This window comes from Corythoichthys intestinalis, chromosome 8 (assembly GCF_030265065.1).
Source record: "Corythoichthys intestinalis isolate RoL2023-P3 chromosome 8, ASM3026506v1, whole genome shotgun sequence".
Classification (NCBI taxonomy): Eukaryota; Metazoa; Chordata; class Actinopteri; order Syngnathiformes; family Syngnathidae; genus Corythoichthys; species Corythoichthys intestinalis.
The window spans coordinates 28,652,787-28,680,766 of record NC_080402.1 but is presented as its reverse complement, the minus strand read 5'-3'; the positions used below and the strand labels follow the sequence as shown (position 1 = coordinate 28,680,766).

Here is a 27,980-nt window from a genome sequence, read left to right as displayed (position 1 = left end):
TATTTATTGCACCTCACCAGCAACAGATTTATCCTACACTTGAAGTGCAACAAAAAATAAACAGTAAGATTTTTGCCACTAGCTTTCTGGTAGCATGTGTAGTTGTTAGGTGCTTCAGCAGATTTGAATTGCTTACCACAGATGTCAACAAAAGCTTTGCCCCGGGACATGAATTACACTTTACATGCACGTTCTTTCCTTTAATTCTGACCAACTTGAAATAGTGTTTATATTTACACCTCGTAAAGGACAAATTTTCCTCTGAATGCTCTGCCAACATATCCCTCTGCATCTGTTTTGTGTGTGTGTGTTTGCCGCACGCGCTGTTCCGGTTTGTGTGTGAAAACACCGGCTCTGATTGGCTTACCATGACACATGACTCTAACCCTCAGCCAGTCATAATCACTTCCATTGCATCTATCCAGAGGGTTCATTCAGGTAGCCTCGTCCCCCTACTCCTCCCATCACCCTCAAAGTGTCTGTCCTCAAGATGGAAGCAGCATTCTTGCTGGCTGACAGTGGGGGATGGGAACGAGGCTAGCATTTAGGTGTAGCAAACACAGAAACGTTAGCAAGCTTTGGAAAGCATTGTCTAATTGAATGAGCAGGGACAAACAGCCTGGAGTCATAAGAAGTACGTGCGCTATTCTCGAACCTGAACGCACCCCAAGTCTTGGATTACAAATAAACAGAGCAGAGTAGACTCGCTGTGGTAGTTTCTTCAATTTATTCAGAGCAAGTAACGCACCGCTTTTGACCGTCAGTAACGGTAACGGCGTTGTAACGGCAGAAAAAATAATTAGTTAGATTACCCTGTTACTGAAAAAAATAACGCCGCTATTCCCAACACTGCCTTTCACATACATATCCCGGTAAATTCTAGAGGTGTGCATCGGCACTGCCGTCACGATTCGATTCGATTACGATTCGGAGGGCCACGATTCGATTCGATTCGATTCGATTCAGAGGGCCACGATTCGATTCGGTTCGATTCGGCAATGCATCACGATGCATTAAAGCCTGGGATGCATTAAAATGCTAAAGCCAAGCATATTTTTCGTGAATCATGAGGCAACACAAGCGGTCAGACATTAAACAACTTTTTATAGGCTCTTGTGTCATTCCTGGTTGTAGTCAAATGAAAATAGTAATATATATAAAAATAAAAAATAAAAAAAACATCACAGCATTTAATTAGTGCTTTGAATGAGACCAGGGCTTTCTTTTTTTTTTTCTTTACACACAGTAGCAGCCTTTCATTGTTTACACACCGCATAAGTTTGGTCAAGTTTCCCACCAACCTCATAGAAGCCAAAATGTCTCCATATGCCTGCTTTCAATGTCTTTGGTGCGTCAATAATCTTTCGCGCTCCCTCTTTCTCCGCTTCAGCCATTGTTGTTATGTCTTATCTCTCTGCTTTCTCGATTGCCACTGCGCAATTGCGCATGTCTGTGACGTTACTCCCGTGAGGAAGCCGATTTGGGTTCCTCGTCCCCCCTGCATTGCTTGTACAGTAGCTCCCTCTACAGGTAAACATGAGAATAATAATACAAATGGGGAAACCAAATCCATTGCATCACCAGAAGATTTTTGAACGGACTTATATATTTTAATAAGTGCTGAATCGATTCGGCTTGTTGCCCGCATCGAATCGCATCGTCCATGGCCCGCATCGGGATGCATCGCCGCATCGATTATTGTTGACACCAGTAGTAAATTCCCATGTAAGGTGACGTGGGATTTACTCGTGTCACTGCTTTCACTCATAGAGAGATATCCTGGGAATGACGTGGGTTAGACACTTTCACAGACTTGCTCCGTGTTGCCTACTCGGCGCTCTGTGTGCGGTAGGGGCGTGACAAAATATCGAAATGGTGATATATCGTGATACTTTGTATCCCAAAAGGTTATTGATATGCTCCTGTCAAGAATCGAGATATCGTTTTAAAAAGGTGTCAATTAAAAAATAAAATAGGCTGCCATTGACGGTGTTCGACACCCAATCCATTTAGACTGGGAACGTTCGTTCATTCAAAACCAGAGCATTCACAGTCATTCAGTCCGATTTTCAGGGCATTTACAGGTCACTTGCAGTTCATTTTAGGGCATTTACAGGTCATTTCCTGTTGAGTTTGAGTCACTGCCTATTCATTTGGGTGATTCCCTGGTCACTTCCCGTTCTGTAACGCAAAATAAACAGCAAGTGACCCATAAAATACCACAAAATCAACAGGAAGTAACATACAGTACCTATATTGTAGGTACTGTATGTACACCCATTGATCTCCGGAGGCCTATTCCTATTTTTTTGTATCCTTTGATTCATTCATTCATCTTCTGTACCATTTATCCTCACAAGGGTCACCGGGTGCTGGAGTCTATACCAGCCAACTATGAGCAGGAGGCGGAGTTCAGGGTTGAATATTAGCACACTTATTTTTGCCTGTAGGTTCTGAGTAACCCAATAGATGAAGCCGGGTGGTCATAGTTAATTTTCTTTATTTTTTCCATTATCGGAGGGCTAAGAAATTCAAACTTTGCACAGTTAAATACAATGATCAACCATCTTTTACATGAAGGTCATTTATACTCGGTTTTGTCTTTTTCCTTCAAGGTAACAAAAAAACGACAAGCTGTCCCAATAAATATTTGCCAGTTTCAGCGTTCTAGACTGCCCTTAAAGAGTTGTATTTTCCCTCAAAAATTTGTGACTTGGTTAAAAAATCATCTACTCATAAATGTGCGGGCAGTAAATTGAAATTTTGAAATTATAAAATATTTTGTTTGCTAAGAAATGTTCACTCTAGTTTGGGGGTTGCAATGTAGCAAACCACATCACCTATAGTAGAGGTGAGGAAATGGAAAGATAAGCGACAGATGGTGGACTTGAGGGACTGAAATTCAAGTCGAGATTGGAGGCGAGGCAACAACAATAGAGGCACAGGGAGAAAGGGGAAGAAAATAGCGAGTGGTGTCGAGGGAGAGGAAAAAGCCAGGAATGGTGCCAGGCAGACAGCACTTTCAGCACTGCACTGCCCACTGTTGGCTGTACGCTACACAAGTACTCCCTGGACGCCGCCAATAATGCCTTTACTTCATAATGCATACCCTCTCACACACACAGAAAGGCAAGCATACCTTTGGCCATTCTAAGAACATTACCAAAAAAACAAGCAAATTGTAAGGACACTTTTACTAACTTATTTAGACATTTTGGCTTTTCCACTTTGAATCTAAACTGAGTAGTGTGACTATGATTAAATATCTCAAATGGGAACTGATTCCACCCTCAAGGTACTCGCAGCACTTTGGCATGGTCTCCTTATGTGCCTACAGATGACACAGCATCAGGAGCTTTGGCGAGGTCAGTATCTTGCTCACGGACACTTTGACATAGCCACAAGTGCTGACAATCAAACCCACAGCCTTTAACTATGGAGACAACCACTCTCGCCTGCGCCATGTCATTCCAAATCCAAGCAAACTATGCTTATTCTTTGTCTGCAATATTGCTTAAATCTTAGAAGCACATTTCACTCTCCTTCAAGCATTTTCCTGATTTCTTTTACAGAATGTTTAGCATAAAATAGGATAAATTAGTACCAGTGTTGTTAATCTTTCTTTTAAAAAGTAATTGATTACAGTAACAAATTACACCTCCCAAAAAGTAATTGAGTTAGTAACTCAGTTACCTGAATGTAAGAGTAATTAGTTACCGTAATTTCCCGAATATAACACGCACTTTTTTTCCCCAAAATCAACTTGTAAAATCATGATGCGTATTATAAACGGGTACATGGATGGAGAAAGAAATATATATATGTTACATATATACTGTATATACTAGGGCTGTCAAACGATTAAAAATTTTAATCGAGTTAATTACAGCTTAAAAATTAATTAATCGTAATTAATCGCAATTCAAACCATCTATAAAATATGTCACATTTTTCTGTAAATTATTGTTGAAATGGAAAGATAAGACACAAAATGGATATATACATTCAACATAAGGTACATAAGGACTGTATTTGTTTATTATAACAATAAATCAACAAGATGGCCTTTTAACATTATTAACATTCTGTTAAAGCGATCCATGGATGGAAAGACTTGTAGTTCTTAAAAGAAAAATGTTAGTACAAGTTATAGAAATTTTGTATTAAAACCCTTCTTAATGTTTTCGTTTTAATAAAATGTGTAAAATATTCAATCAAAAAATAAACTAGTAGCCCGCCATTGTTGATGTCAATAATTACTTACACAATGCTCATGGGTGCTGAAGCCTATAAAATCAGTCGAACCCATGCGCCAGCAGAGGGCGGCAAAACTCCATAAAACGCAAGTGAGCATTTCACTGTACTGTCATTTAAATCTGTCTGAGCGGGCATGTGCGTTAATTGCGTCAAATATTTTAACGTGATTAAGTAAAAAAATTAATTAACGCCCGTTAATGCGATAATTTTGACAGCCCTAATATAAACCAATTTTTTTTAATTGACACGGCCACGTTGTGTTGAAGAAACGTATGCGGCGACCCGCTGCCGACCATTACGGTACGTGACGTCACCATTTTGTTTCGGTAATTCTTCACTCTAATCGGCCGAATGATTTCGTCTGTGTTAAATTCTGCTTTTTTCACTCTTCATAAATCACAGAATTTAGTTTCTTGAACTTATTTGAGTCAACGTTTATTGCAGCTCCGCAACTCGGACCATAACAAACGTAAGCACACACTTCCTGTGTCCGTCAACTATATCTGTCCCTCGGGAAACTCAAACCCAAATAACAATAGTTCCTATTGTTACTGTCGTGTTGACAGCGATGAGCTCTCACGGATTTCCGACTTACGTTCTCACTTTCATTTTACCGTATCAATCCATGGAAGAAACATTTATTCATCATGATGAAACGAGCAAGTTATACAGCAGCCTTTAAAAGAAAAGTCACATCTGTTTTCTTTTCTCATAGATTCTGGTAAGTTGGAGAAGTTGTCAAATCATATTATTACCGTAAATATTGTCAGTTTATGGTAATGTTTTGAACTACCAATGTGCTATGCTTGTGCTGTGTTTCATCAGTCAGTAAAATGACATTTCTGTATCTGTGCATGAGCTCTGTTTTCTTGTATCTTTCTATTTATTGGTGCTAAAATTAGGGTGCGCGTTATAAACGGGTACAATAACTTTCCCTAGATTTTACAAGTAAATTGGGGTGCGCCTTATATTCGGGAAATTACGGTACTTGGCAAAGTAACTGGCAGCGTTGTTAATCTTACTTTAAAAAAGTAATTATAGTTACAAATTACTTCTCCCTAAAAGTAATTGTGTTAGTAACTCAGTTACCTGAATGTAAGAGTAAATAGTTACTTGGCAAAGTAACTGGTGATAATTTTCATGTTTTGTTTTGTTCTCCCTCAAAAAAAAAAAAAAAAAAAAAAAAAAAAAAAAATTAGGTCACACTATGTGAAGTGTAAAAGGTTTTTGGGACAATTGGCCCTAGCCCAATTCTTTACCCTAATTTAACCTTTGCCCTGAATCAACTGTTAAAAATTGTTAAAATTGCTCCCATTATTGCATTAGTTCCCTACTGTCTACTTTTGACATGTGGAAGTTTTAAAACTGTTTCATCATTTAAAGATAGATTCAAGTCAAGATTTTGCCGATTTAGGAGTATTTTAGATAAAAAGTAACTTAGGTTCGCTAGGAAGGTTCTCTAGAACAGAGCCTTCCTAAGAAGTCTACTGCTTTAAGATGGCGGCTGTTTACGAACGCATCTAGTTCCTATACATGTTGCTAACGCCCCCCGTGTCTGTCATTTCGCATCTAGTTCTATATATATGTGATATCTACCATGTCTACCATATCTACCATATCATGTGGGCGTAGTTTGTAGGCTATCGGCTACAGTCAGGTATTATTGGAGCCACCTAGCATTGCGTTTGCTCGGCGTCACAACTTTTTTGCCTCCTCCCCGCTCCTGCTCTGCTCTGTCGTCTCGGTGAGTCCGTCTCCCTCAGACTTTTATCGCGTCATTCAACCAATATAGCAACGCATAGTAACGCACGCCTTTCCATCCTCAGTAACGGTAACGGCGTTGCCAAGCTGAGAAAAGTAATTAATTAGATTAATCACTACTGAAAAAATAACGCCGTTAGTAACGCCGTTATATTCTAACGCCGTTATTAACAACACTGATTAGTACAGAGCAAGTACTGCAAATACTTCGGTTTAAAGAGTTTGCTGGGAATTAAGTACTCTTTTCCTTGTTTTATTCATTGCAAGTCAAATTCTTGTTCTATTGGCAGAATATTTTTCAAAAATGCCATAAAACGGTCCTCATTTTCTTGATTTTAACTTTTGCTGTGCAATGGTAGGGTTTTACCTCTAAAAAGTCCTTTGATTTCATTGGGTCATTTACCCCCACAAGTATAAGAAAACAAATAGACACATCCTGACTATGCTGCATTTAAATGGTTGTTGTTCAACCTTTTTAATATCCATACTACATCTATCAGACAGGTGCACGTTGGCAGGTTAAAAATAAAACCCACACATACTCCATATTCCTGCAGCTAAATGGAGACAACTGTGAGCCAGCATGCTAGCTGGCAGGAACAATGGAACTACAGTAAAACACACACACTTCACACAGCAAGCAAAATGCTAACGGGAACAAGGCAGCAAGCAGACACGTAGTTACCTTTTTGTGCGTCGAAACATGTCGCTAGCAGCAGAGGTTGTGTTGGCAGGTGAACATGAGCTCAGCTGAGCCCCCTCCACACACATACACTCACTTACTTGCACAGAGGCAGTCAAGAGGCAACCGTTACAGCCCTGATGTCAGTTCAAGACACACACACACACTCACACACATTGCAAGTATGAGATGCAAAAATGTGAGCCAGGCAAGAGTTAGAGGGCTGCATCCTCTCTTAGGACGAGAGGAGGATTGTATGTGCCAAGCCAGGAAGAAATGAGCAAGGGAGGAGGGGGGTGCACATCGACAGACGGAGAGGAGGGGGTAAGGGAGGGGGGTACAAACACTATCGAAGAGATGAGGATGCGAGAGGGAGGCGGTGGAGAGATGACGGAGCAGCCGAGCGGAGACTAATTTGAGGACAGACAGTGTGGGGCGGGCTGGCGGACGGGAGGCTCAGGGGGTTCAGTGGGGGCGCATGTGTTATTGTGCACAATTTGACTTGCTGGCGCAGGAAAGGCAGGGTGGTACTTTTTTTGAATGAATCAATGAAACGTCTGGTGGGAGTCCATTTTTTACTTATTTGCAACAGGATGAATTTCTGCATGAATTAATGGCGTAGAGCGCCTGAAAAATGAGATCATAGTCATACAATATCTATGAGTATGAATATATTTGATTAAACATTTTATTTGAAGTTGTTTCTTGTCCAACAAGACCTAGATGACATAATAATCTGCAGCATTGCACCACTAAGCGTGCAGCAGTCATTCGATGACAGTCATGACTACAGAGGGGTCTTGAGAAATGTGTTTAATTTGTCCTTTGATTATGCTCAGAATCTAGAACAGTCGTGTGTCAAATGATCGTTCCCCGTTGTATTGAGTCAAATGCCATTAATCCAAAAATCATTAAAAAAATACATAGCAGGAAATGTACAATATGTAAAATGTACTATATATACAATAACAGTATTTTAATGTAATTGTATAAACACACATAAAACACATATAACCCTTTGTAGAGAAAGTGACTAATTTTGGTAATTTTATTAACCTTAACATCATTAAGACCTTGCGTCGATATACGTTAACATCTCATTTTGGTTCACGTAGGCAATAATATTTAACTATATTATAGACATGTGCCGAATACCGGTTTCAAGGTGTACCGTGGTATGAAAACGTCAAGGTTTCAAAACCGCAAAAAATTTCCGTCATACCGTCCTAAGCTACTTTTTATGTCCCAAAAATGCATGGATAAATCTCTCATTTGCAGCTGTAACTCTCAACCCTCCCCCAACGGTTGTTGCTCAGTGTCAGTGAGTCAGCTGTGCTACACGATGGCTGGAGGAGGTGAAACTCCTGAACTTTTTACCCCATCGAAGAAAACAAAATCACTGGTATGGGAATACTTCAGTTACAGAAAAGTTACAGGCGGCCACGGCTTAAAGGAGGAGGGCCAACCGACATGTTAAAGATGTTAGCCGAGGACGCAATACCTCCAATATGATTTTGCATTTATACAAATTTAAAGATTAGTAAACATCATGAACGTTTCCCACCAACTACGAGAGTTAATTCCAGCGTGTTTAGTGTGTCTAGCGGTGGTAAAAAAAAAAAAAAAAATTCTCTCTGGCAACAGTCTGTGTTGAGAAAAAGTGTAAATGTAATGATACGAGTCATACACATGTGCTTTTTATGAAAAATAATTATTTTTGTCGTGATGGTAATAATGTTGAGCTGTGGCTGTGGGTTTAGGCTCACCTAAAGGACTGCATTTATTTAAAGTAAAAATTTTTTTTTTTTTTTTTTTTTATTTTATTTTAACTTGACATTATACTTATGTTCCTATTTGCGAATGTTTTGAAAAATAAAATCCTGTTCAATGGAAAAAAGTTTTTTTTTTTTTTTGAAACCCAGATATCTCAAAGTAAGACATTTTAGAGCTGTTATTGCATTACCGTGATATTTTGGCTTAAGGTTATCATACCGTCAGAATACCATACCGGCACATGCCTACATTATTACTATATTATTTAATATTATTAAGTGTAGCCTACATGACACAAAATGGATGCCTGGTCTGAAGTATTATTATTTGTTATTGTTTTATATATTGTATGAATACATTCATAATTGAATAAAATGTTAATAAAAGCAAAATTAGTACAATTAAAATGAATACGAGCAGAAATATAGACTGTTCCAGCCCTCAATAACATTCTTTTTTAGTATTTAACTCATTGCTTGTCATTGACAACCATAGATTTTCAATTTATTCAAACTATCAGGACTGGCTGTGAAATCTTGTCTTTCAGTGCCGTTGAAGGCACTAGATGACCAATCCATTTTGACTGGGAGGGCTGCAAGTTGCCAGCCTTTGACTGGCAATTCCACTCAAAATTGATTGGACGTCTAGCACCATCAATGGTAGTCTATGTGTTCGATGAGTGCTGTGTAAAGGTTTAAATAAATAAAATAATAAAAATAAATAAAACATTTAAAAAAGGAAATTCAAACTTCAAACTTAAAGTGCCTATGACATCACAAAAAACTTAAATAGCATTATCGTTGGAAGGAAAATCATATTTTGAGACAATTTGACCATATACAAAAATTTGGCAATGCGGAGATGTCGAGAAAAGAGTCTTTTAATCTGCCGTTTAGCCCCGCCTGTCATTATCGCGCTCTGGCGCCTCCACATGGGTGATGACGTCAGCGGATTTATGATTTTAGAATTCAGCCTAATTGAGAAGGAAGCATTTTTCAGTGATTCTGGTTGAAGTGTGGATCTTTCAAGCGATACTGTCGATCCAGAGGAAGCCTGTGGCCATATATGTTTGAGTCGTATTTGGAGGAGGAGGATTTCGAACGACAACAAACATGGGGCTGATGACTCCAGCATACTGTAAAATGCCATCCTTGTTTTCTCTGTACTCCAATACTTTTACAGGATATTCTTAGTCTCTAAGAATTTTTCCCCGATTGCTAAATAAATTGTATGGTCATGACAAATAACAGTCTTGTGCTAAATGGAGTATGAAATATTAAAAATGCATTTATTCAGTACGACAGGGCTAAATTACCGAATAATGGTAAAAACTGCCGACTTTTTAAACCTCCCGAACGGTATTTTATGCCACAGGAGTTAGTGCAGCTCTTGTCATTTCCCTCCCAACGACTAGGAGACGGAGGAACGAGCGTAAACAAAAGAGGAAGCGTAAGAGCTAGGCTACATGCTAATCAGAACCGAGCGGCTCTTCCAAGTCTCTTTTTCGCCTTTCGAAAACGAAAAATCAACTACCCCGACTCATGTCAGACACGGCGACAAGGGTGACAGCCTTCACCGATCGGCCAGCCCCCGGCAGCGAGCAAGTTTCGGCTCGTCGTTCCCCTGCTGCTGCCTCGGCAGGAGAGCTCGTCGCTGGGGACGCAGCTGGAGAATGAACAGCGGACAAACCGAATTTACAAAGCACATTTGGCGAAAAATGCGAAAAATGAACAAATTAATCCGCAAAATCAGTTGAATCCACAGTTGTTCTGCATTAGGAGTGGTACCTTGATACCTCACGTTACGATACATAGCTCACGATAACGATGATCTGACGATATGGCGATACAACGATTATCGATACATAGGTCAGGAAATCATTTTAGGATTTTCTACAAAAAACTAATAACCAGAAAAACAAGCTTCTTCTGTGAATTGGAATGAGTTTATCACTAGTAGACGTCAAATCCATTTGAACTGGAAGGGTGGCAGCGAATGACCATTCGTTCATTCGCTGCCATCCCTCCCACTTCAAACGGATTGAACGTCTATTGCCGTCAGTGGCAGCCAATGCCAGGCAATGAGGTAATTTTGGGCCATTTAAGGTCATTTAACTTTTGATTTTCAGTTAGTTCCTGTTGATTTGGGGGTATTTCATGGGTCACTTCCTGTTTATTTTGCGTTTCAGATACTGGCGCACAAAATTATTGGTCCAACAATTATCGGTCCGATAATAGGAATTATGACATCATCCCGATAAATCCAATAACATTTATAATAGGACCGATAATATGTACTGTTCTGGCTTTGCAGTTTACACAATAGTATGGGAAATCAGTTGACCATTTGCGGGGCATTGCTCCCACCTGCTGGTCAGAATAATTCAACGCACCTATTTTTTGTTACAGTAGTTTGGTTCAATCACTTACACATTGCGATGTCTAGCGGTAGCATTGACAGTCGTGAATGCTTTCTGTTACGTTTCCGCCTCGGAAATATATATAAGTATTTTATGTTTACGATCCACGACCCTCGTGAGGAAAAGCGGCATGGAAAATGAATGAATGAATGAATGAATATTACATATGGATGTGCAAAATATGTTTACTTCTGTGGACTGTGAACTTCATAAGTTGTGTTGTAGAAGCCAGCCAATGCTTTAGTAGCTCAAGCTAGTGTGCTATGCTATACATATAATAGTTGTGTATATAAGTGTATTGTGCAGTTTGTTGTATATTGAGTATTGAATATGTGTATTTTTCTGTTGTACTTTCGCAATATTAAGACGAGTGTCTTCCCATAAAAGCAAGAGCCTTGTGGTTTATGGAAGTGCATTCATTCTTAGCTGGCTGTCGGGCAGTGCAGAAGTGAAACGCATTGTTTTGTTCATGTCATTATGAAAAATCTGATGAGATCAAAGGCAAATCTATGTTGAATCCACCACTATTTTTTTTAAAACCTCTAGGTGTTCAAAAACTCAGGTTATACATTTAGAAAATTATATATTTATTATTGGTTATCAATATCTGTATCGGCTTTGAGGAGCAGGAAGTTATCGATATCGGTATCTGTTTAAAAAAATGGATATCGTGCACCCCTAGTTACAGAACAGGAAGTGACCTGGGAATCACCCAAATGAATAGGCAGTGACTCAAACTCAACGGAAATGAGCTGCAAATGCCCTAAAATGAACAGCAAATGACCTGTAAATGCCCCAAAAATCGGACCAAATGACTGAATGCTCTGGTTTTGAATGAATGAACGTTCCCAGTTTAAATGGATTGGGTGTCGAGCACCGTCAATGGCAGCCTTTTTTTTTTTTTTTTTTTTTTAATTGACACGTTTTTTAAAATGATATCTCGATTCTTGACAGGAGCATATCGATAACCTTTTGGGATACAAAGTATCACGATATATCACCATTTCCATATTTTGTCACACCCCTATTCTGCATACTGTAGTATTGGCTGTATACTGAGGATGATGAATCTGCTGACGTCTCATCCGCATTCTTCCTCAATCTAGGAAGTCCCTCATTTTAATGGCGCAGGATTAAAAAAATTGAATAAATATATCGATCGATTCCACACACATCCAAGCGGTCCATTTCATTCAGGAGCATAAAATACCGCGTGAAATATGAAATAAACCTGTTTTTTGCTGTCATAGGCACCTTAATTTGGCCATGTTATTAAAAATGTTAGCTTTTAATGAAAAACACCAACGATCATCCGAATTTAGAGCACAGTTATGCACTCCAATTACCGTACAGCAACAGCCTGCATATTCCAAATTGATCATTCTGTGGATTGTAATAATTATCCAATTTTTGATACCTCAATTTAAGAGTAGTATCAGCACCGTTTTTTTTTTTTTTTTTTTTTTTGCTAATCTCCAGGTTCTGTCTAAATTTGTTGTTTAACAAATGCAGTGTCTATCACTGTTCATTCTAACTAAGTCAAACATAGGAAAATAAACCAAATATGTCTTGCTACTGCATATAAAAAAACAAAAATACTTTCACTGACTTTCCACACCACATCCCCCTTAGTAAAATGTCAGCTCGGATGAGCTCTGCTATCATTTATCTGTCATAGATGTCACAGGAGCGGCTCAGCAGTGCTCTACTAAAGGAAGCATCATTATTGAGCTAGTGTAGAAGGTGCGCACAGTACACTCAGACACACAAATACAGACACACTCTTCTCTGCCTCCCCACTTTCAGGCTTAAACAAATCCAGTAAACGTTAAAGCTGACACGGGGTGACAGTTACACAGTAGTGCCGAGTGGACTAATTGAATAATACATGTGGTCTCTAATGTAGGAGTAAGAATGGATGAAATATACATGGCGGGGAAGAGATGAAGGCGGATGCAGCAATACAAAGAGGGGTGGTGACATGATATGATGAAGCCATAAATGCACTTATAGCATCCAGGATTTTTCTTACACCTCAATATTTACATGTCTGTGGGTCACTGTAATAAAGCGACACTTGAGTTCCACCCGTCGGATAACCCACGTAAGCTTTTTCTTCCTCATCTCCTGCTGCGACATATGCTGGGAGTCAAAGGCCATGGACAAAACACAGCGTGCCAAGGACACACACACATGCACAAGTTCAACAATCAGGCAATAAAAGTGAAGTGTGGTTGTAATTACTCGCACATTGAGATGCATAGTGTGTGCATAGACAGGCTCTCTTGTTGCCAGACACCACCTCTGCCCTGCCCTCAAGCTTCAAACAGAATATTAAAACAATTACACACATGCACGCACACACACACACACTCACACAATGTATTTAGCCACGCGTTATTGTCACACATCCTCAGTTTGCTTCTACATTTTATACGATAAGCAGACAGATAACAAGAGAGCAGTAATAAAATGTATTCATGGCTGTGGGCTACAGGAATTTCAAGAACGATTTAATTGATTTCCACACCCCAAAAAGATAAGCATATTCAGGGGATATAACCGCCCCTCCCAAACACATACACACACCCATATCTGGCTTTGTTTTTCAAGTCAGCTTTTTGCCTAGACAAAAGACATGCAGTCAATTTGGATTTAATTTTTTTGAAGCGGTAATCTATCAGCAAATCCACTTCTCAGCAAAAGTTGAAAGAGGCATGAAGGATAAACAATGAATTTCAGCACCATGGACAGAGACACGCGCCCTCCAAGTAATCCCAACCATTATAAACATTAAATCCAGTAGATTTTTCGGTCTAAATAGTCATCAAAAACAAGAAAGGTTTCATTCCTGAAGCCAAAAAAAAAAAAAAAAAAAAAAAAACGTCATTTTTTAATTTTTTTTAGTGCAATTTCCAATGGTTACACTTTTGAACTCGGTGCCATAAGACTGTCATAATGATGACATGAATATGAATGAGGACCAATGACAGATGTCATTGAGTATCATTTAGTAAATGATGTCACTTTTGATGCAATCTTGAGATTTTTTTCAAATGTCTTTGGGTTGGGATAATAGTAGAGATGCACGATAATATCGGTCACCGATAATTATCGGCCGATAATGGCAATTATGACGTCACACAGATAATCCAGATAAAACGAAATTCAACCGATAATGCAATCCAATAATTATATACTTGATTTACCCTCCAAATGTGCGCAATCAACAGTTTTGTCCAATTCTGGTAGTTTTAAGGAGGTGTTTTTGCAGTGTAGTAATGTGATATATGTTAGGAATGGCTTACTTTTAAAGGCATTTTTGTGCACCTTGGGTGTTTACTCTGCAAGTATTTGTTACCAAAAGCTTACCATTACACAATGTCATTTCCATTGTTTGGATGTTGGAATTTACTACTTGTTCACATTTGATGTGGAAAAAAATAGCACTAAATTACATTTTTGCACAGTAATATTTGATCTTTGTATACTTTTTAAAATTTTACATGCATATTTGAATAGAATTATCAGTGTGACATTATCGGTTATCGGGTGGAAGGGGCAGGAAATTATGGGTTATCGATATCGGTTGAAAAATGTATTATCGTGCATCACTAGAGTAGCGTTACTTCAAAATAACATTACTCAAGTCAGAGTAAAATTAGTCATCCAAAAAATGTACTCAAGTACCAGTAAAAAAGTATCCTGTGAAAAGATTACTCAAGTAATGAGTAACATTTTGAGTAACTGCTTAATTTTGTTTGATTTTTATTTCTTGAAACAATGGTATTTTTTTTCTCTTAGCACAAACGTATCTATATGAACTGTTGTTGTAATGATACTGTACAATAGCCCATTACATAACCACATTAAGCTAAATAAATAATTTTTAAATTTCATTAAATTAAAGAGAGGAGGAAAAAAAACAGTAATGAAGCATTATTCGTCCAAAGAGCATGAGTGTCCTGCCCTCTAGAGGAGAAAATAGTTCCTAATTTGAATAGTGAATACTGTAGTTCCTTCATAGTTACTATTATGAAATTAAAAGGATCATATGCCCGGTTTTCCGTTGGTCAATCAGTGCCAAATAAAAACTGGGAGAGAGTTTTAAATCGGCGCTTTCGATTCATGTTGAGAGCAGCGTTCTACAGTCCCTGACAAAAGTCTTGTCACTTATCTATTTTGTAGAAACAATTGCTAATAACCTGACTTTTAATTATTCAATTGGTTTCAGAAATGGCGCATATGAAAGCTAAGACCCTCCCAAATGATGTTGAATTTACATAAATATATTTGTTTCACTGAAAAAACTATTATCATTTAATGAAGACATAAAGGTCAAATTTTGGCAAGACAAAAGTTTTGTCGCCTACAGAAAGTAGTGTAAAAATTGAACAAAAAATTTACTTAAGATACCAAAATATGTTGCATAACATTAGCGAACTAAGTAGTGGTGCTGTCAGAACCAAATCTAATAATTTGTATAACTTCCATGGGCTTCGGCAAGGATTCATACAATTTAATGATGAAGTCATCAGGAACATCAAAGAAAGCAGTCTTGCATGCCTCCCAGAGTTCATCAACATTCTTGTGTTTCGTCTTCCATGCTTCCTATTTAATTCTGTTCATGTCTGTTGACTTGGCTGGCCAGTCCTGGAGTATCTTGATCTTCTTTACCTTGAGGAACTTGAGGTAGAGATTGAAGTATGAGATGGAGCACCATCCTGCTGCAGAATTTGTCCCTTTTTATGGTTAGGAATGTAAGAGGCAGCTAAGATTTGTTAATATTTCAGACTATTTATGTTGCCTTCCACCCTGCAGATCTCTCGCACACCCTCATACCGGATATAACCCCAGACCATGATTTTGCCACCACCAAACACTATTTTGTGGCAATAGGTGGATTTTTCAGAAGAATCTTCCATTGAATTACACCAAAGTCACCGCAAATATTGCAGGAGACCTACTGGAGCCCACATGGATCCGAGATTCACTCAGAAAACAGTGAAGTTTGGTGGTGGGAAAATCATGGTCTGAGGTTACATCCAGTATGGGGGTGTGCGAGAGATCTGCAGGGTGGAAGGCAACATAAATAGTCTGAAATATTAACATATCTTAGCTGCCTTTTACATTCCTAACCATAAAAAGGGACAAATTCTGCAGCAGGATGGTGCTCCATCACATACTTCAATCTCTACCTCAAAGTTCCTCAAGGCAAAGAAGATCAAGATCCTCCAGAACTGGCCAGCCCAGTCACCAGACATGAACATCATTGAGCATCTCTGGGGTAGGATGAAAGAGGAAGCATGGAAGACGAAAACCAAGAATGTTGATGAACTCTGGGAGGCATGCAAGACTGCTTTCTTTGATGTTCCTGATGACTTCATCAATAAATTGTATGAATCCTTGCCAAAGCCCATGGAAGTCATACAAAATATATAAAATTTGGATCTCACAGCACCACCTCTTAATTTGCTTATGTTATGTAACATATTTTTGTATTTGAAGTACATTTTTTTTTTTCAACTTTCACACTACTTTCTGTAGGTGACAAAACTTTTGTCCTGCCAAAATTTGACCATTATGTCTTCATTAAATGATAAATCTTTTTTCAGTGAAACAAATATATTTTTGTACATTCAACATCATTTGGAAGGGTCTTAGCTTTCATATGAGCCATTTCTGAAACCAACTGAATAATTAAGTCAGGTTATTAGCAATTTTTTCTACAAAATAGATAAGCGACAAGACTTTTGTCAGGGACTGTATGTCAAATACTTTATTTGTTACGGTGCTTTAAAGACACGTGACTGTAATGGAGTCATGTGATTATTGTTGCGACATCTTATTGGTGAAATTAGTAGCGCTACTCTTGGTAATAGCATCGCTAGCAAAAAAAGTAATAAATCTAATATATAGAATAATGAGGAAAAATGCAACGACTCTTGTGAAGCCCGAAGTAGCGGAGTAAGAGCAGCGTTTTTTCTTCACAAATCTAATCAAGTAAAAGTAAAATGTATGGCTTAGTTAGTACAACTACTCTTAGAAGTACATTTTTCTCAAGAAGTTACTCAAGTAAATGTAACGGAGTATATGTGACGCATTACTACACACCTCTGCATCTGTCATAAGCATTCATTAATGTCCATTAGTGTCATGTCATAATTATGACAGTCTTATGACAGTCTGATGAAACTGAATTCAAATAAAGTGTTACCTTTTGAATAAAAAAAAAAAAAAACATAATAATAATAAGAGTAGAAATATTATATTGTTAAATGGATAACATATAATAACATAGTAAGATTATACAATTTTATGTGAACCAACTTGAAATAGTACAAGAAAACTATACCTATTTATACCATATGAGAAATATTTAAGACATTACAGCATAGGCAAAAAAATTCAGAACTTTACAGAAAATGAGTGCTTGAAAACGAGTTGTAGTATTACAATAAGAACCTCAACGTTTCGGTTTTTGAAGAAAAGTGACAGAGGCATAGAACAAAAGAATACATTGGTGTTACAAAATAATTACATATTCGATGTCAGATGACATTGGCTGCCACTGACGCCAAAAGGGATGCAATCCACTTTAACCAGGATAACTGGCAGTGAATTATCATGTTTCACCACCATTGTTAGCGATAGAACTTGGGAGGCTAGTAGTGAATGATCCACGCACCAAATTGTGCAACTTGTAAAAAATTAGACTTCACTGCTTTCATCAATAGTTTCCCTAAGTGTCTTTGGGGAGCATTTTAATCAGCTTCGTCAGGATCATACCGTCATCATCTATGTTTCTAAATGATACAAAAAAAGGATTCCGAGTACTATAAATTCTCATGAAGAAATCCTGCTGTGTGGAGACGACATCTCTATCACTGTGATCCTGCTTTACGAAGCTGTCGTAGAAGGTTAATCTGTAGCTTTAAATGTGACAGAGGGAATGTTTCTTAATCCTTTCATTAAAAAACAGTGTGCACCAAATTAAAACCAGGCTCCCTCACTAATTTCCAAATTTCAACATTTAGCTCTTTAAAATGACACAATATTACATCTCATAAAAATGTGTTTGAATTTTAAACAATTGAAATATTTGAACTGCTAAAATGTCAGATATGCTAGTAATTAGGGCTGAAGGATATTGGAAAAAACTGACATTGCGACTTTTTGGGGGTTTGCGATATATACTGTAGGGCTGTCCCAAACTATAATTTTTCTCCCGATTAGTCTGCAGACTTTTAATAATAATGATTAGTCGACTAGTCTAATATATATATATATATATATATATATATATATATATATATATATATATATATATATATATATATATATATATATATATACATTTTTTTTGTGTGTGCTTTTTGTAAAATTTATTTATTTATTTATTTTTAAATTAATCTTGCAATTAAATTTTTGCTGACGAATATTAATTTCCCAAAACATTTTGGATCACTTAAATTCTTTATTAAAGTATAAACAAACCCATAAATAACAAGAATAAATCACAAAAATAAACAATGAGGTCAAATGCTGATGGCATTAACGAGTGCAAAAGAATGGAATATAAACAGATTCAGAACACTGTGACTTCACTTTTCCAACTGGATTCAAAACAATTCTTATTTTGTCTTTTTGGAGTATGTCTATATTGTTCTCAGCGTTAGAGAGCACCAGCAGAGTGGCTAAATAAATGTCACGCATCACTAGAGTGAAGTACGTGAAAAGCACTTAATGATGCACGTTGATACGATGCTACGATTGAATATTAGGGCCAAATAAGTAAAATTTTAAAAATGACTATGAATTTAAAGTTGTAGTATTGCTACAAGAAAAAAAGTTGCGTGGAAAATAAGTATTTGGTCACCTACAAACAAGCAAGATTTCTGGCTGTCAAAGAGGTCTAACTTCTTCTAACAAGGTCTAACAAGACCCCACTCGTTACCTGTATTAATGGCACCTGTTTTAACTCATTATCGGTATAAAAGGCACCTGTCCACAACCTCAGTCAGTCACACTCCAACCTCCACTATGGCCAAGACCAAAGAGCTGTCGAAGGACACCAGAGACATAACTGTGGACCTGCACTAGGCTGGAAGGACTGAATCTGCAATAGGTAAAACGCTTGGTGTAAAGAAATCAACTGTGGGAGCAATTATTAGAAAATGGAAGACATACAAGACCACTGATAATCTACCTCGATCTTGGGCTCCATGCAAGATCTCACCCCGTGGCGTCAAAGTGATAACAAGAATGGTGAGCAAAAATCTCAGAAACACACGGTACCTAGTGAACGACCTACAGAGAGCTGGGACCACAGTAACAAAGGTTACTATCAGCAACACAATGTGCCACGAGGGATTCAAATCCTGCACTGCCAAACGTGTCCCCTTGCTGAAGCCAGTACACGTCCAGGCCCGTCTGCGGTTCGCTAGAGAGCATTTGGATGATCCAGAAGAGGACTGGGAGAATTTGTTATGGTCAGATGAAACCAAAATAGAACTTTTTGGTAGAAACACAGGTTCTCGTGTTTGGAGGAGAAAGAATACTGAATTTCATCCGAAGAATACGATACCCACTGTGAAGCATGGGGGTGGAAACACCATGCTTTGGGGCTGTTTTTCTGCAAAGGGACCAGGACGACTGATCTATGTAAAGGAAAGAATGAATGGGGCCATGTATCGAGAGATTTTGAGTGAAAATCTCCTTCCATCAGCAAGGGCTTTGAAGATGAGATGTAGCTGGGTCTTTCAGCATGACAATGATCCCAAACGCACAGCCAGGGCAACAAAGGAGTGGTTTCGTAAGAATCATTTCAAGGTCCTGGAGTGGCCTAGCCAGTCTCCAGATCTCAACCCTATAGAAAATCTGTGGAGGTAGTTGAAAGTCCGTGTTGCCCAACGACAAAACATCACTGCTCTAGAGGAGATCTGCATGGAGGAATGGGCCAAAATACCAGCAACAGTGAGTGAAAAGCTTGTGAAGAGCTACAGAAAACGTTTGGCCTCCGTTATTGCCAACAAAGGGTACATAACAAAAAACGTTTGGCCTCCGTTATTGCCAACAAAGGGTACATAACAAAGTATTGAGATGAACTTTTGGCATTGACCAACTACTTACTTACTTTTCATCATGATTTGCAAATAAATTCTTTAAAAATCAAACAGTGTGATTTTCTGTTTTTGTTTTTTTTTCTTCCACATTCTGTCTCTCATGGTTGAGGTTGGCCCATGTTGACAATTACAGGCCTCTCTAATATTTTCAAGTGGGAGAACTTGCACAATTAGTGGTTGACTAAATACTTAATTGCCCCACTGTAAATTGTTCTACTGATTATAATTTGATGTAGCAGAAGGAAAATAATAAAGATTTCCTTATTTGTAAAACCGATTCTAAAACACAAGATGCTTTCAATTTTGTTGATTTTAACGGAAGTGGCAATGCGCTCCGCAAAGTATGTAGTTGCTTATTCAGCTACACTAGCCCGACATTAGCCCGTCGTACACTCGTGTATACTCCGTCGTACAATGCACATAAAGGCAACTTCAATAAAAAATGTTGTTACATGGTCTTACGATCGGCCAGCTTGTTGTCTCCTGTCATCTTCCAAAATTATACCTGGGTGACAGCGCTTCAGGTATTCATTCATGGCCGACGTGCTGCCGAGGTATGCAAGCTCGGCATTACAGAGAGTCCACACTACAGTGACACACTCCTTTATTTTGTTCTTTGGCCACTTTGATATGCTTTTTGGGCTTTGTGCCGCTTTCCCTGTTTGCATCCTGAGTGTCCGCCATTCTCAACTTTCCACGCAAATATATTGTAACGAATCGGATTATAATGTAGCGGATGTATTTGCATGCGTTCCTAAATGCACCGCGTGGCTGACGTGAGTGAGGGAGGTGCGACAGAGCGAGACATCTTCCTGTTGTTGCTTGTAGTTGTGTGTGCTGTGGCAGACAGGAGCCGTGTTGTTCCCACAAGTTCCCAAAATAAAAAATTGCCAACCTAACTAAGCGGGCGACTCTTTGTCAACGTTACAATTTTTAAAAAAAATCTTTTTATCTCGCCTTTAACCGTTGACGGGATGTTGTGCTCGTCGACGCATTTACATCATCGACAACATCGACTTGTCAGGACAGATCTAATATACTGCGATATTAAAACTAGAAGAACTTTCACCAAATGACTTAGCCCTGATTGGAAAGACTTCGGTTAACTCAGCATGACCACACTGTGGTCATATAGTACCATTTAATCCAGGCTAAGGGGGTTCTTCTGTGAATGATGATGATTGCTGTGTACAAAAAGGATCCAGGAGACCATGTAAAAGCTTACATAACATGTAAAAGCATAGCATCACAACAACAATAATAATAAAAAATATGAAGCAAAAAATTGTTTAAAAAAAAAACAAAAAAAGCAATCGCACTTCCTGCGATGGGACTATCACGCATTCACACATCGTAATGGCGATGTTCAAACATTTTACAAACATATTGGGCAGGCCGACTAGTAATGATTCTGAAAAAAAAAAAAACTACAAGAATTATTCATATTTGCTCTTTACCTTTGCGGCTATATTATCATGCATATATACTGGGGATGACCACGATCATGTGATCGGAAATCGGGTCGATTGCGCCATTTTTCAGAGGATTGGAAATGGGTGAAAAGGATCGGGTTTTTCATTTAAAAAAATATATACAATATATTGTTTTATTTTTTAACTCATTTGCTCCCAAAAAACGTATAAATACGTTCTATTTTTAATTGTTTCAGTGTCCCAAAAACGTATTTACACGTCTTTTACATTCTTTTTGACAAGAGGTATCCCTAAGTTCTGTTGCACCTAAACTGCAATGCACAAAGCTCAAAACTCTTTTTAAAGCAATAAAACTGGCCACTGGAGGGCAGTAGCGCATATTGCAAGAACTCATCTCAGGCCAAGAAAGGAAGTGAAGAAAAATAGTCAGGAAACGGAAATTGGAGGGATCTTGTGAAGACGCCTGAGAATTTGAGAAAAATGTGGAGAACATCGGGGAAAAAAAGGCAAACGACATTGGAGGAGTGTTTTGAAAAGAAAACGAAACCATCGTCAAAGAAGGATTTAAAAAATCTATCTTGATGAGACAAACGGTGACCGCCACAACAGCGGCAGGTTCCACACATGTTCTGTGGAGCTCACGTTGCGTTACTCCTGAGCACGAGGTTGAAACCAACGATGAAGATGATGAAGATGATGAAAAAAGTGAGACCGCTCTTGATCCGGACTCATCAGATTACTGAGAGCCACCTCATTCAACCGGGAGCAGCTGAGAGCCATCCCCGTTGTTATGTGCCCAAATACTTCAACAGTTCAATAGTTTAGTTATGTGTAAATAAATTGTTACTTTGCATCCAAAAGCTCTATTTGTCTTGTTGTTTATGTTATTTTGGAGAACAAAAACATGATTCAGATGTTTGGGATGCCACAAAAGCAAAGAATAGCCGTGTTAAAGTCAAAGTTATGTTTGAAATGTATGCTTTTAAAAAAAGCTCAATTTCTCTGTTTTTTCATCAGAAATTGGAAAATTGCTCAAACTAAGCTATTTTCTAATGCTGATTTCTAAAGACTGGAAAAAGATATGACTCTAACTATTTTTTTCTGCTGAAAGAAGAGAGTCTAATCTTTCTTTTGTTGGGTCCCATGTTTATATGGCAATGGCAATAGAACAAAATTTTCTGTGGGCCTTGCAAAATCAGTCAAAATCCAGTAAAACGGCTGGGAGCAAAGGGCCTTGCTCCGGTGAAAATGGCTGGGAGCGAATGATTTAAGAGCTAAAAAGTAACAAAATCCATTATTTTCGGTATCTGTACAGTCTCAAAAGCAGGTGACTTGCACTCGGGTGCAAAAATATGCGATCGGGACATCCCTAATATATATAGTTTTTAATTACAGTACATTAAGACATTTGCAGGTTAAACAATTACAGGTCTGCAAAATGAACAACACTTCTAATAATGAAAACCTTTTAAGGCTCAAATTACACATCAAGGCCCCCGAGTGGCTAAGGGTCCTTGTGGTCCTCCAGTCAATGACATCTAAATAAAGCACTGACTATTCCTCCTCCAGTTTGTTTGCTCTTGAATGTCAATGGCTGCATTTGTAAACTACCCGTGCAGTATAGAAAATGGCAAATGATACAGCATAAGAATGATTAGCAATGTATGCATTTTGCTTGAGTGTGCAAATTAGTTATACCAAAAGAACATACCTGCTACTTTTTCGTGGCAGCGGAAGATCCTTCTGGCAAGAAAGAGAGAAAACAAGATTAATTAGTTGTTTACTTTAAAGTTAACTATTTTGTTTTTTTCTAAGTATGGTTATCAGTCTTTTATCGTAGAAAAACAGGTGTTATTAGCAACAAGGGCATGATTGAAACGTTTACGTTTGTTAATGAGTCCATTAAAATGACTGGATTCATTTATTCCAGTACAGCACTAGCCCATTTAAAGACTGAAGTGGATTCAACCAATTATACTGACATAATTACCATACTTTATAGTCTAATATTTAACTTTTTGAAGGATGGGTGTAGATGCACTAGTGTGAATTTTTTACTACATAAAAGTGTTCATCCTCTCATTTAAATGCACGTAAACTCAGAATTCATTTAGGGCATAGGCAGAGTTTGACTTTTGGGGCAGGGGGGCACAACATGTTGATGATGCCAGAACGCGGTGTCAGCAATAAAATTAACTTACAAGAATATTTATAATAATAAGTTGACAATGAGCGTTTTTTGTTTCCCATCATTCTTGAAGGGAATTCTAAATCAGGCTGCTTAGGCAATACTTTTTGCCAAGATCGTCATCCATTGAATTTGGTACGCCCGCCGGGGTCGTGCCAATGTAGTTACCCCAGTCAAAAATTGTATCCCCTGGTCGGAACCATATGGAGGTAGATTTGCGTCTTTATTATTCAATCAAAAAAAAGTTGCTTCAATCAAAATATATATTTTCAACCAAAGAAAGACGTTTCAAGGAAAAAAAATGTGAATGCAAAAATAAATTTGATACTCAAAAAACAAAAACAAACAAAAAAGTAATGTGAAAGCTATTTTTCTTTGATTAATTTTTATTTTTTGATTGAAGTCAAGTTTTTTTTTGATTGAAGCAACTTTTTGATTGAAGTAATGTTGATTTGTGTTTGGGCCACATTTTGGCTAGGACATTTTTCTCTCTATTATTCAATCAAAAAATAAGTTGCTTCAAAAAAAATATAGATTTTCAAAAATAAAAATCACTTCAATCAAAAAAAGAAAAATTTCAATCATAGAAAAGTTTTGAATGCAAAAAAAATATTTGAGATTGAAAAATTTGCATTTGAACACTTAATTTTTCACAGAAAAAGTTTTCATTGATTGAAGCAATGCTTTTTGTATTTGGGCCATATTATGATTTGGACATTTGTGTCTAAATCATTCAGTCCCCAAAATAATTGCTTCAATCAAAAAAAAAAAAAAAAATTCAATCAAAGAAAAAAAAAAACGTTAAAAAAAAAAAAAAAATATATATATATATATATATTTTTTTTTTTTGTTAATGATTTTTATTTTTTTTTTTTAATTATATGCAAAGCAAATGACTGTCTAGGGTGCACGAAAAATAATTTTGACCCATTATAAAAATATGTTTTTTTGTTCATTTCATTCATTTGTGTTGCAGTTTTATTGCTTTACAACTTTTATATATATATAGGAAAGTCAATTACATGCAATGACTCCCCCCCCCCCTTCTTAAAATCCGCTTAAGATTTAGGGATACATTCTCTCATGTGACCAAATCAGATAAGGTGCACAACTGCACTATATAGTGGATATTGACTGTTTCTGGACACTAGGGTGTATGTATATGATTAGTGATGTCAGTTAACATGTGATTAACAGCCATAGACTTCATCAGTTAATAAGACAGCTCCCACAAACATTGCGCCACGCCTTCCCGTTGGGGGCTGAAACAGGCAGAGCATTTGGCTTTCACTGTGATAAACACACGCTGCGTTCAAACGCTGGATTTACGTGAAAAAAGGATGGAAGTTTTACTGCATACAAGCAGGGAGGAGGGTCTCAAGAGTGATTTGGTCGAGGTTTCAAGGTCATTATTATTTTAAATAGCCCCATGCATGCACTTTGAAATATGAAAAGAATGCATAGAAAAAATTTTGCGTAACTTTAGCTCGAAATATTTACGTAAAATGAAAGGTAACTGCCTGGTTTTTTTGCTTTTAACCAAGAATCTAGACTGTTCTAAGTTCATATCTTCAGGGATGTACGCATTTATATACAAGAGTTTTCAACTTAAAAGGTTCTTTGGCCACCCCGTTGGATTTACACAACAGCGGGGTTTTAGCTCGAAATATTTACGTAAAAGAACGATAACTGCCCGTTTTTTCTTTTTTTTTTTGCTTTTAACCAAGAATCTAGACTGTTCTTTGTTCATATCTATAGAAATTGTGGGATGTACACATTTCTTTACAAGAATTCGTAAAAGCTCTTTGTTTTGTGATGACCGCCATATTGTATCCATACACAGTAGCATAAGTTTACTTTCAAATGAATGAATGAATTTTCATCCAACTGCAAATTTTATGGCAAAAAAGTCATAATTTAGACATTTCTGAATCCATACAATTTTTTTTCGCCTTTTAAGTCTGTTAAGTGAGGGTGAGATAGCCGGCGACTGCTGAAGCAATATAATATATATATATATATATATATATATATATATATATATATATATATATATATATATATATATATATATATATATACATACATACATAATATGTATATATATATAAAAAGGCAAATTTTGCTTTTGTTGAGTAAAATTAAGATGATTCTGCATGCTTTCCTCAAGTTTTAAGTTTCTGATGTGAAAATTGAGTGATTTATTAGCTATTGAAAACTTGCACAAAAAAAAAAAAAAATGCTATTTTGGGCAAAAACTATGTTAATATGTTAAATATTGCTATTGATCCTGAAAAAATAGGTGATTATCTCTGCATTTGGTGATTTTTGTGCAACTAGCGTAAAATTTGAGAATTTAATAGCGATTTTAAGTTTTGTTGTATATAAAAAATTATTAATCGGGATTATTTTTGGGAACGACTTTTGAATTTTTTGATATCGCTACTCATGGAGACTCATATATGCCTAAAGGAGGAGCCTTTTTTGGTTTTAGGTCGTTAGCAGCTTTGGTTTTGAAAATACCCATTTTCCCACCCCCGTAGTCTGAACTTCATGACAATAGGCGTGCCGCATTGGCTGTCAGAGTGAAATACACAGTTTCTCAGATGAAAATTAATTTTGCATTTTAATGACCAATATGGGCACGTTGAGCCAGCGTGAAGAGTGTAAACCCGTCATGGTCGTTTTCTAGTGCGTTTGGATTAAAATACAGCGATAAACCTCCTGGGAAATCGCACAGCTTTCGGGCAGCCCGAGACGCACTGTATGTGCGCAAAAACACACGGAGGATCGGGGTGGATTCCCCTTGTCAGGCGCAACATAACTTTGGCTATTTTAGCCCAAAACGAGGCACTCTAAGGCAGATTTTGGCATTTATTGTCATTCATTGAGCTGCAATTCACAGATAAACTATGAATGAACATGTGGAATGAAGGAACATGGACATTTTTTAGCACCAAGAGAACTTCCAGCATGAAAACTCCGGACGGTTCGCACACCTCTCGTGGCCGCCTGAAGCTCACCGTTTTCAGGCACGAGGACACGGAGGATCAGGGTGAAATCCACGTTCTTGGGCAAAACGTAACTTTGGTGATTTAACCCAAAACGTGGCTTTCTGAGGTGGATTAACTGACGCAAATCCCCCTAAAATATAAATGCGTTGGAAAACAAAGATTTTCCTGACTTTATATTTTTTATCTAATCTTCAACATTTTTGGGAATTTATTCATTCATTCATTCATTCATTCATTTTCCATGCCGCTTATTCCTCACGAGGGTCGCGGAGGTGCTAGAGCCTATCCCAGCTAACTACGGGCAGTAGGCAGGGGACACCCTGAATTGGTTGCCAGCCAATCGCAGGGCACAAGGAGACACACAACCATTCACGCACACACTCACACCTATGGACAATTTAGAGTGTTCAATCAGCCTACCATGCATGTTTTTGGGATGTGGGAGGAAACCGGAGTTCCCGGAGGAAACCCACGCAGGCACGGGGAGAACATGCAAACTCCAGGAAGGCCGAAGCCCGGGATTGAACCCTTGATCTCAGAACTGTGAGGCAGACGTGCTAACCACTCAGCCACCGTGCCGCGGGAATTTATTGTTTCACAAACAATATTGACCCAATGGCAACAAATGTTATAATTTATTAAAGTAGACATGTATGTAGAAATGTAAAGTACATAAAATAAAGATATACAAAATAAAGTATAATGGGTGAAAATTGATATTTAATTCATCTTTACGAATGTAAAGTTGCCTAACTATAGTTTCTGATGAGGCTTAAATTTGAATTATGTAAGCGAAACACATTTGTCAACTGTGCTAATAGGTGTACATTTAAAACTTCAAATGTATAATCATTTTTGCATTTAAAAAAATGAAAACAAAATGTGATTAATTGCGAATTAACTCAGGACTGCATGTGATTGATCTTTTAATCGCTCGACGGCACTAGTATTAATATTTGATAAAACACTAGGACAGAAATAAAGGGTAAAAAAAAACCAGTAAAGTGAGTTAACTACGAGTTAACGATACAAAAATGCGATTGACGATTAAAATTGTTAATTGCTTGACAGCACAAATGTACAGTATATATTATATCGATATACACATATATATATACACACATATATATATATATATTAGGGCTGTCAAAATTATCGCGTTAACGCGCGGTAATTATTTTTTAAATTAATCACGTTAAAATATTTGACGCAATTAACGCACATGTCCCGCTCAGACAGTATTCTGCCTTTTGGTAAGTTTTACAGCAATGCTTTTTGTGCTGTCTAACAGCGAACTCTTTTGGTCGCTTTGCGACATGGTTTATTGT

At 37.6% G+C, this 27,980-nt stretch overlaps 1 protein-coding gene across 5 annotated transcripts in view; it reads right to left on the bottom strand.

Annotated features, from left to right (window-relative positions):
* The window catches only part of mast1a (microtubule associated serine/threonine kinase 1a), a 178,629-nt gene that overhangs the window by 115,157 nt on the left and 35,492 nt on the right, over positions 1-27,980 (bottom strand). For 2 of the 5 annotated variants that reach the window (XM_057843678.1, XM_057843675.1), the window contains exon 2: positions 23,162-23,193. In XM_057843678.1, coding sequence (XP_057699661.1) covers positions 23,162-23,193 — 32 coding nt within the window. Of the gene's footprint in view, positions 1-6,703; positions 8,426-23,161; positions 23,194-27,980 lie in introns of those variants that run through there. The other 3 variants (XM_057843676.1, XM_057843679.1, XM_057843674.1) reach the window with 2 other exon arrangements.